Genomic DNA, 11,431 nt, shown 5'->3' with positions numbered 1-11,431 from the left:
TCGAAGTTTCATAGTATCTTCGTTCGATTATTTCGCAGAAAATTTAAATTAAAATTTCTCGTTATGGAAAATTCGTTGTTCTGTAATATTATATATGGAAAATAAAATACAATTTGAAATACTTAACCTTGAAAACACCTCAACTACTTTGGTCGATTAAAAAATATAGAATATAAGGCATTCAGTAGTGCAGAATATATAACATTTTACTGCTTAAGCAAACTTTGACAATTCATTACATAAGGATGAATTGAATTTCTCACTTCTAAGTTTTTGTACTCCGAACAGAGTTTATTAAGTTTATCACGATGTTTGCAACACCTGTAAGGCGAAGTCGGAGATCCTGTAAAATATACATATATATGTAAGTGATCAGCTTGACGAGCTGACGCGTTTTAGCCATGTCCGTCTATATTTGCGCGAATTAGACTCTCAGTTTTTGAGATGACGGTCTGAAATTTTGCACACGTCTTTTTCTCACCAAGAAGCCAATGCTAAGTAGATCAAAGTTTTGAACGATACCGTAATAAGGGAGGAGAAAGTAGTTCAGAAAACCGATAGTACCATTAAAAATGATGGAAGATATTCTCGCAATACTATATAAAGGGTTTTAGAACCTCTCTAATGCAACAGCATTCATCGCTAAATTTATATTTCCTGAAAAAATTAATCTGCTCATTTAAAACTGAAACAAAATATTGAGACATTTTCTTTTTTTTACAAAATCAACTGCCTTGCGTTAATGTTGCTCACCTCAGCACATTTCATATCATCCTCATCACATTTGAACTTTGAGGGAAATAGAGTTAGATCTTAAAAATATTTAATATTATTTTACGAAAGTTTTGAGGACCACCCTCACAAAATTACAAAATCATTTAAGTTCAAGTGTTTTCTAACTTTTGTTGCATGAAATAAAATGAATATAATGTGACTAGCTAGAAATGCGATTCGGTTTTTAAAAATTAAAAAAAAAAATATTTTTAATTAATTATTTTTAATTAATTTAATATTTAAATTCACTTTTTTAATTAAATTTTAAATATTTTTTTTTTAATATTTACTTAAATATAAAAAAATTTTAAATTATTATTTTTTTTACTTTTACTCAAATTACACATTTTTTTATTTAATTTTTTTCGTCGCTTTAATTCACTTTGAAATAAATATAATGTGACTAGCTGGAAATGTGTTTCGGACTCTCTTATAAAAAAATTCAGTTATTTAATTAAATTTAAATTTTTTTAAATTAATAATTTTTAATTAATTTAATTTTTTAATTTAAACTTTTTTATTAAATTTACATTTGTTTAAAATTAATATTTTTGTTAATTTTTTTTTAATTAATTTTTTTTTTAATTAATTTTTTTTTTCATATTGTTCTTCACTTTAATTCACTTTTCTATTCTCACTTTTTATATAATATTTATTATATTATATAACTAGCTAGAAATGCGATTTGGTTTTTTCGGTTATTAAAGATTATAAAAAAAAATGTTGAATTGAATTTATTTAAATTTGTTAAGTTACTAAATTTCTAATTAATTATATTTTCTTAATTGAATTTAAAATTTTTTAAAATATTTTTTTTTATTGTAATTTTTACTTAAGTTTAAAATTTGTATAAATATTATTTATCTTTCTCATTTTTTTCTTTTTAATTCACTTTAAAATAAATATAATGTGATTAGCTAAAAATGCGATACGAATTTTTTCGGCTGTTAAAAATTAAAAAAAATAATTTGTTTAATTAAATTAAAATTTTCTTAATTAATTTATTAATTTTTTAAAATTAATTATTTTTAATTAATTTAATATTTTTTTAAATTAGTTATTTTTAATTGATTTAATGTTTTTAATTTTAATTATATAATTATTTTTTAAAATTAATTTTGGTTTTAAATCTTATTTAAATTAAAAAATTTGAAAATGTTTTTTTATTTATTTAAAGTAGTTGCTCTTTTATTCAATTAGCAAAATTTAGTTGAGTTCCAAATAAAAACGCTACCGTTTGCCTTACAAAGTACATAGTATATAGTTGCTTGTTGTTGTTATTAGCAAACAAAAAAGAAATCAAAATACAAAAAACTGCCTGCCTCTCTATCTCGATTGTTTATCAAAATTCGTTAAAACTAATTGCATAATTTTTTCTTTCTTTTCCTTTCATTTCTTTTTACAAACTTTGATAACGCGATTAATTGTTGTTGTTTTTAAATATAAAACAAAAAATTAAAAATAAAAATAAATCAAATAATTTCGATTAAAATTCACTTAATTTGTATGTGAATGCCCACACAAAAATATAAACACACACATGCATATATGCGCGTGTATGTGTGCGCGCCGAAAACGCATTAAAAACACGCTTTTTATGTTCTATGCTTGCGCTCGTGTCTTTTGTTGCACGTTGCTGTTGAACGAATTTGACTAAAACAACTACAAAAAATAAACAAAAAAAAACACAAAATAATTTTTGGTGAATATGTTGCTTGTCATGTTTGCATATGTTCATATATATTTATGTAAATCACACCTTCATTTTCACACACACACACACATTTTAAAACACACACAAAATTAAAAAAACCGTTAGACTAAAGCCAAAGCAAACAAGTCGAAAAAAGATAAAAAGTCCAAAGTTAGCAAAAGTGACCCGCCTACAAAAGCCAAATCTACAAAAAAGAAGCAAGACAAAGCGCCTGCGCAGCACACACCGCGTACCACACCCACCAACGCACAAACCAAATCGGCAAAGAAAGGCGCCAGCCATGAAGCCAAAGCGCCAACAAGCGCTAAGCGCGCCGAAACGTGCAGCAAGCGCAAGCGTGAAAGCCCCGCGCTGCAAGTGGCGGATACCAACGAGTCGAAAGCAAGCAAAAAAGCAAAGACACAAACCACAACCGCAACGGCAGCACAATCACCACAGACGCAAACCACTCCATCGTCGCGTTTCAGGTATCAACGCAAAGCCAAGACACCCACCACGGGCTATGCGATCAGCTATGTCGAGCCACCGAGTCCGCTCAGCGAGGACACACCGGTGGAGGAGGAGTCGAGCAACAGCAGCGCAAGTGTGCACGAGGCGCCAGCTACCACGACAAACGAGGTGCAGGAGCGCACCAAACCAAAAGCCGACGACAACGGCGCGCGGCAGCCGAGCACACCGAAGTCACATAAGCGTGCCAAGTCGCACAAGCATAAGAAGCGCAAAAAGAAGAAGCATGAGCTGGGCTCACAAAGCGAAGAGGAAACCGACGTGGCAGTGAGTGGTGCTACGGCCAAGGCGCCGCGCATGAACGGCGTAGTGATCGCCACGAGTTGCGTCGAGAATGCCAGCGGTGGCGTCAATGGCGCCGTGTCCACCAGCGGCGCGGACGAACATGGCAATGTCAATGGCGCTAAGCCGCCGCTAACCACGACAATCAAGCTCAATCTGAAGGCGCAGAATGAGAATCAGGCGAAGAAGACGAGAAGCTCCAGCAACAAAAAGCACAAGAGGCGCAGATAAAACTGGAAAAAGGGGGCGACTGGCGGGCCTAAGACGCCGAAAACAAATTTCTAAATTGCAAATAAAAGCACAAAACAGGCAAAGCACAAAAACAAAAAAAGGAATTGAACCAAAAATTACTCGGGGCTTTTAGCTATACACTTTCGCAAATATTCGGTTTATTTTAAAGAAAACAACACTATCTGACAGTAACAACAACAGCAACAACTGTAGTAAGCAATAGCGTTAAGGCAACAGTTATTCTCAATAATTATAAATACAACAAATATAGCGTTAAAAAGCGAAAAACAAATCAAACAAAAACAACAATTTAGGTAACTGACACAAGCTCAAGTGTGTCTGTCTGTATGTATGTATGTGTGTGTTCACTTGCAACTGTGCAACTACAACAACAACATAACAAACAGCATATAACAACAATTTGATCTTCTTCTTCTTCCACCACGCATCTTCCATCCTCTCCGTACGCTCTTCCTTGTTATTACAGTACTGCCAGTTTTGTACGTCTGGCGAGAACGAGGATAAGCTGCTGTTGTGCGACGGCTGCGACAAAGGCTATCACACCTACTGCTTCAAACCGAAAATGGACAATATACCCGATGGTGATTGGTGAGTATTGATTACACACTTATTTTCATATTCATTTACATACAAGCTCACATACCCGTATATAACTAGTTTGGGGAGTTAGGGGTGTCTTATATTTTTACAACTTAGACGGGTGTACTTAATCGGAATAGAACTGTATTTATTATTTTACTATGTTTGTCAGCCCCAAAAGTATTTGAGACTTACGCAATAACAATGATGATTTTTTTTAAGTTATATCCACTTACAATCAGTAAACACGTATCCATTGGGAATTTTTTTTGAAGAGGCTTTCTATTTAATAAAAAATAAATAGTCTAGTCAAAATATGACAGTGGAGTTCAGTTACTAGGTCCATGAAGATGAGTAGCTTAAAAAATTGTTTTCAAAATTTGTGTTCCTTCGATCATTATCAAATATAGCGAATAAGATTGTGGTAAAATTTCAAGCCGATCTTCTCCGAACAGCGTGTCGAGAAAAACGCGTTTCAATGTTTTTGAAGCGAGGTAAATTTCAAATATTCGGAGAATATTACCAATTATATAAATAAATTTTTTTTCATGTTTTTCTTCACTTTAATTCACTTTTCTATTCTTACTTTTTATATAATATTTATTTTATTATATAACTAGCTAGAAATGCGATTTGTTTTTTTTCGGTTGTTAAAAATTATAAAAAAACACTTTTCAATGTTTTTGAAGCGAGGTAAATTTCAAATATTCGGAGAATATTCCCAATTATATGTACCACTATGGGCAAAAAATAGTAATACTTTGTTCATAATTTTAAAATTCTCAATTTATTCTTCAAACTTTATGTCGTCCCTCTCAAAGTAATCCCCCTTGTGCCAACGTATTTTCCAATTCTCGAAACAGTTGTTAAATTGCATTATCGTGGTGCAGAAACCAAGAGTAGTCAGCCCATAATTCCGGCCACTTTTTACGAATATCTTCGCTCAAACGACGCAGAACACTCAAATAATTCTTTGTTGACAGTTTGGATGGTCGGAAGGAATTCGGAGTGCACCACACTTTGATAATCGAAGAAAACTGTCACATAATTTTAACACGCTTTGACGTGTTTTTTCGGCTTCGGCTCTCCCTTGCCACGATATTCGTCCGTTTAATCATCTGTTTCCTGGTCGTGGGCAGAGGTGCAAGACTTATCGGCAGTAATAATACATATAGAGACATCCTGGTAGTCAGAAAGCATTGTTTCACAGACGTTAACGCAACGCTGTTTTTCAAAAAAATTTAATGATATTGGAGCCAATCGTGCTTTCACTTTTGTTAGGCCCAAATGATCGTTCCAAAATGGTTTTCACTGATCCTTCCGATATTCCATCGATGACAGTAAGTTCTCTGACTGTTATTCGTCGATTCTCAAGCACCGATTCCTTTATTTTATTGAAGTGTTGATCATTAGGAATAAGTTTTCGCACGAAATTTAAATTAAATCTTACTATTTTTTGGCCACATTCGAAATATGTATATGTAAAAGTACAAAAAAGTAAAAGTAATAAAACTTTTTGAAATACCAAAGTGGATAAAACCCCTTAACCAACCATTAGTTATTTTATCGCTGAGAAACTTCTCTAAGTGACCGAAAGATCGTACAAATATTATAGAAATCTCTACAACCGATAACACGAAGTGTTTTCTGTATCAATTGATCTTAAAATCTGAGTTCGACCGATTAAGCAATTTCTATCACTTTATCATAAGATTAACTAAACGATTTAAAGCCGCTTTAGCGGCTTATTGCAATTTTTCTAGCTGACCTCCAAAGCATTATGTCACCGCTTCATTTATATACCGAAATTAATCGGATATTTTTAGTATGGAGAAATGAATATAGTATATAGAACATGTTGCGGTATTTAAAGTATATTTAGCTCCTTTATTTCGGGTAGATATTAGTAAGGTTATCAATAACAGTAACACGAATGAAAACCAAACTTTTCCATTTATATGATTTAAAAAAAATTAACTATGGCAACATAACCTCAAAATGGACACATCTAATTATATTCACATCAACTTAATTTAGAGTCCCATCGTAGTTTATATAAAAATTAAGCATACATTAAACAATTCTGTCCTTTAAAATCATCCCATACGTGACATTTTTTGTTAATTATGAATTATGAAAAAGTTATATTGCCAAAGTTCTATTGTATTTCGGAACTTTGCAAATGGCTAACAGTTTAGGTTGTGTTAGGTTAAGAAGTCGATCCTAACAGGGATGTTACTTCGACAGGTTAGAACTGGTCCCTCGCAAATTCACAAAATGATTTGAGCACAAATTTGTTAAGGCGACTAATATCAGTCTCACTATGTCTCCTGGTTCGCCGAAGATAAGACAGCCGAGATGTTTCAATCTCCGTTTTGCAAAGGCTGACCGACCCGACCCGAAATCAAAGTAAAAATGTTTAATAATAATTTTTGCAACGATACATACATACATAAGTCCGCGTCGTTCTAACGTAATGGCCTTATTGACTTGGAAACAGCTCCACAACTCTTCATTCATTCTTCATTTGGAGCTCGTTAACATTCCCTACTTTTTTTAATGAAAAAGCACAAAAACTTTAATGGGGAATGATTATTGTCATTCAAAAGAACATTCTTTGCATTTATTTTTTGAAGATTATCTTTTTAAATGTTGGCTTTGGTAACGTCTAAGATGGTCTATACATTGAGTCCAATTTTCGATGACTCCTTCGAGCATTTCGACTGGTATCTGGCGAATGACACTCGTGATGTTTTACTCCAAAGCCTGAAACGAAGCAGGATTGTTCGCATAGACTTTAGACTTTACATATCCCCCCAGGAAAAAGTCTAACGGTGTGATATCACACAAAACGTGAAGTTATCTGCTCACCGAAGAGTTCTTTCAATAAATCCATTGATTGATGCGATGTGTCGCCGAGATCACAAGCTCCAATTTCAGGCATCAAATAGTCGGTTATCATGGCGCGATAACGATCGCCATTGACGGTTACGTTCTCATCGCCATAATTTTTAAAGAAATAATGACCGATGATTCCATCAGCCCACAAACCACACCCAACCGTTTTTTTCTGGATGAAATGGCAGCTCAGGTTGCTCTTCGTCCCAAAAACATTATTCCTCAGACCTCTTAAGTCGTTTTTTTTTATTTCTTTAAATTACGATCCCCTTCCTTCTTATCTCAAAATTATTCTCCTGCGAATTCACAATTTATCGCTCTCCACATTCTAAAGTCCCCTCCAGCGAGTTTCTCAATTCAACTCATAAAACATCCCTGTTTTCAATATATCTATTATTTTATTAATTTTCCACCATTTTTTTTATTTATTTCATAACTACTCTCCAGGTATTGCTATGAATGCGTCAATAAGGCGACGAACGAACGCAAATGTATCGTCTGCGGTGGCTTGCGGCCCTCACCCGTTGGCAAAATGATCTATTGTGATTTATGTCCGCGCGCTTATCATGCCGACTGCTACATACCGCCGCTGCTGAAAGTGCCACGCGGCAAGTGGTACTGTCACGGTTGCATCACGAAGGCACCGCCGCCGAAGAAGCGCACGAGCAGTAAACCGCGACGTGATCGTGACTCCTCGAAGCGACGCGATCGTCACAGCAACTCATCGACTTCATCGAATATAGACATACAACAACAGCAACAACAACATCAGCAACAGCAACACCAATTACAGCTACAACAACAGGCTGCGGTTCTAGCGCAGGCGCAGGCCATGGCAGCTGCCTCGGCGGAACACCACCTGCACAATTCATCGCAGCTATCGCTGAATTCGTCGCATGACGAGTCGATGACCTCGTTACCGACGCCGCTCAGGTAGGTCGCTCAGGCAGCGCCGCATGTCACGCCTGACGTTACTAACCCGCCTCTGGTATTTGCAGTCCGGCGCATTCGATTGCCTCCACCACATTCGATGATCAGCAGCACAATAACTCGATTGACGCGACGCGTTTTCAGCATCAACAGCAACTGCAACAACATCAGCAGCAGCCGCAACAACAACAGCAACAAATGGTTGGTGGTAATGCTGCCGCTTTGGCAGTGGGTATGCATGTTGGCGCTGGTGTAGGTATGACCGCACCAACTACAATGTTACCAGATGCTAGTGGCGCAACGCCGCTGGTGCACAACAACATACTCGGTGCACATTTGACGAATAACGAGTACGCGACAACAGATGGCTGCAGAGATGGCGCTCCGGCCACAGCAACCGCTATGTTAAATCCCATGACTGGCGGCGTCCTTCCGCTTGCGCCGCCCATTTTCAACAGCGCAACTTCAAGTGGCTATGCGACGCCACAAACTCCACACGCGCCACTATTAGCCAGTGGCACGTTGCTGCCACACGCGACGCCATCCACCCTGCCAACAGTAAGTAGCGCGGCCGGTGGCGCATCCACAGTGCCCGTTAACTACATGGCGCTGACCGCCAGCCAGCAACAGCATCTCGCACATCTGCAAATGAACAGTAACGGTGGCGTGCAGTTGCCACCGCCATCGTCACCCTACAATGCAGCCGCGCAATCGCCGCTGCCGCCACCCACACTACTGCCGCCCACAAGCGCTCTGAGCACATCGCCACAACCAGCCACAACACTACCGCTCATTATGCCGCCAACCGGCATGGGTCAACAACAACAACAACAGCCACAATTGTCACCGCTGCTACAATCATCGATTTTGTCGCCACAACACCACAGCAGCAATCATGCGCCGACGGCCGCCAACATGCACTCGCCGCGTGCCAGCACGCCAACACAACACTCACCGCAAACGGTTGGACACCACTCGCAGTCGCAATCGCCGGCCGCTCATCAGTTTGGCGGTCTCTCGCCGATGACATCGTCGCCAATGAGCCAATGCGGTACACCACAACCACAACCACCACCGCCGCCGCCACTGAATATCCATGCGGTGCAGGAGGCGAAAGAGAAGCTGAAGCAGGAGAAGAAGGAGAAGCACGCCACCAAGAAGCTGATGAAGGAGTTGGCCATATGCAAAACACTGCTTGGCGAAATGGAGGTGAGTGTATGGTTGTGTCTAGACTATGGGCTGTGTTCTAATTATACCGTTACTCGTTACTTTGCAGTTGCACGAAGATTCGTGGCCATTCTTGCTGCCAGTGAATACCAAACAATTTCCGACCTATCGTAAGATTATTAAAAATCCCATGGACTTGTCCACAATCAAGAAACGCTTACAGGACTTGACGTGAGTGCAATTCTTTGGTGTTTTAATATTATTTTGTTGTTGCTTTTGGCTTTATTTTATTTTTATTTTATTTTTTATTTTTGAAAGTTGTTACTTTTATTTACCCTGAACAAGAGCTATTAAGTTTGCTGTTATAATACCAACTAATTTTAGTCCACTTCACTCTCCTAACAGCTACAAAAGTCGCGAAGACTTCTGCGTTGACGTCCGTCAAATATTTGACAACTGTGAAATGTTCAATGAGGATGACTCGCCGGTCGGCAAGGCGGGTCACGGCATGCGCAAATTTTTCGAGCTGCGCTGGGCTGAGTTGACCGACAAGCACTCATGATATCAAATGCATCACCACCTCAAGTATTCTAGTGATTAAGTGAACACAAAGCTGAAGAAGAGAAAAGTAAAATGCAAATCCATATTCAAAAAATGCGCAGCAGTAAAATTAGAAGAGAGTAAATGTTAGTAGAAGGCAGAAAAAAATCATATGAAAAACTAAAATTTTTAATTATCCAAAAAAAAACAAATAAATTCAAAATTTATTAAAAAAAAAACAGTAAAAAAGCAATTTTAAGTGAAATCATATGAATCTTTCGGCACACAACAAAAACAAACATTCAGGCTAAGCATATTACATAATTATTAACGATTGCTTGGACAAGTGTGGCAACCATCTGAAGCAAGCACGAAGCAGTCACAACACAATAAAGAAGGCAAAAGCTAAATAAGGAAGAAGAAGATACACTAACAGTGATGTGGTATTTATAAATATACATATACATACATACATATATATATATATATATATATTTAGTAACTTGCATGCATATGTAGTATATAGTGCATATGCATAGTCGGTTAGTTAAGAGAAATGTTGATAATAACTAATGTATTATTTTCAAAACAAAAGAAACTCAAAAAACAAAAACAAAGAAATTGTAACGAAATATATCAGCAATCATGTAAAAGGCTAAAAGAAAGCAAAAAAAGATAAACGTAAAAGAAATTAATTTTAAATTAAACATTTGGTGTAGACAAAGGCGAGTGTAGATAGTGGTTAATAGTGTGGGCCAAAAGTAAGTGTACAAGTACTTATGTATGTGGAAAATGTTTTTTGTTTTGTGTTTTTTAGAGCGAGAATATTTGTGGTCTTAGTAAGAGCTACAATTATTAATTCTAAAAATTTATTACATTTAATTTTTTTATGTTTCGAAATCAAATATTTTTACTTTTTTAATTTTTTTTAATTTTAAATTTATTTATATTTTTAATTTTTTAATTAAATTATAATTTTTTTTGGACAGTAAATAATAGTAAAATAAATAAATTAAAAACAAAATGGAATTTTTTATCTATTATTTATTTAATTAAAATGTTTCGTCTTTTTAAATTTTTGCTTTAAAATTTATTTGAAAATTTCTTTATTAAATTTAAAAATTTTTGGGCAGAAAATAACAGTAAACAAAAAAATTAAAAAAAAAATACAAAAAAGTTAGAAACTTTTGTTTTTAAATGAAATGCTTTAACTCTTTATTTTATTTTTTTTAATTTATTTTAATTTAATTTTTTTATTTAATATTTGTTTTAAAATTTATTTGGAAATTTCTGAATTAAAATTAAATTTTTTAATTCTCCTTTGTACATTAAATAGAAATAAACCAAATAAATAAAAAAATTTAAATTACAAAAAAAAATTACAATTGTTTGCTTTTAAATGAATTTTTTTTGAAAATTTAATTTGTTTTTAATTTAAATTGTTATATAATTTTTTCATAGTCCAAAAAAGGTAATATTCCATTTAAAAACATTAAGTAATTTTTAATTTTTTGTATTTTAATTTTTTACATTGTCTTATATGGTTTTTTTTTATATTTTTTTAAATTTTTTTTATATTTGTTATATTTTTTTTATATTTTCTTATATTTTTTTTATATTTTCTTATATTTTTTTTATATTTTTTTATATTTTATTTATAATGGGTTGTCAAAAAAGTCTTGCGGTATTTTCGCTAGTTGGCGCTGAAAGCGCGTAGTTCTAGTTTTATTCGTCGCATCGGGTCATGCTATACCTTTTGGAAAGCTCATTTCACGCGCTAACACGTGT

At 35.0% G+C, this 11,431-nt stretch overlaps 1 protein-coding gene across 7 annotated transcripts in view; it reads left to right on the top strand.

Moving 5' to 3' along the window:
- The window catches only part of LOC126757084 (uncharacterized), a 72,384-nt gene extending 62,050 nt beyond the window's left edge, over positions 1 to 10,334 (top strand). For 6 of the 7 annotated variants that reach the window (XM_050470683.1, XM_050470684.1, XM_050470678.1 and 3 more), the window contains 5 exons: positions 3,996 to 4,117; positions 7,454 to 7,939; positions 8,005 to 9,145; positions 9,213 to 9,334; positions 9,509 to 10,334. In XM_050470683.1, the coding sequence (XP_050326640.1) occupies positions 3,996 to 4,117; positions 7,454 to 7,939; positions 8,005 to 9,145; positions 9,213 to 9,334; positions 9,509 to 9,665 (2,028 nt within the window). In that variant the 3' untranslated portion in view covers positions 9,666 to 10,334. The other variant, XM_050470685.1, reaches the window with a different exon arrangement.
- Positions 10,335 to 11,431: the final 1,097 nt, after the last annotated feature.

Source organism: Bactrocera neohumeralis, chromosome 4 (genome assembly GCF_024586455.1).
Source record: "Bactrocera neohumeralis isolate Rockhampton chromosome 4, APGP_CSIRO_Bneo_wtdbg2-racon-allhic-juicebox.fasta_v2, whole genome shotgun sequence".
NCBI classification, from domain to species: Eukaryota; Metazoa; Arthropoda; class Insecta; order Diptera; family Tephritidae; genus Bactrocera; species Bactrocera neohumeralis.
This window is presented reverse-complemented; position numbering and strand designations above follow the sequence as displayed.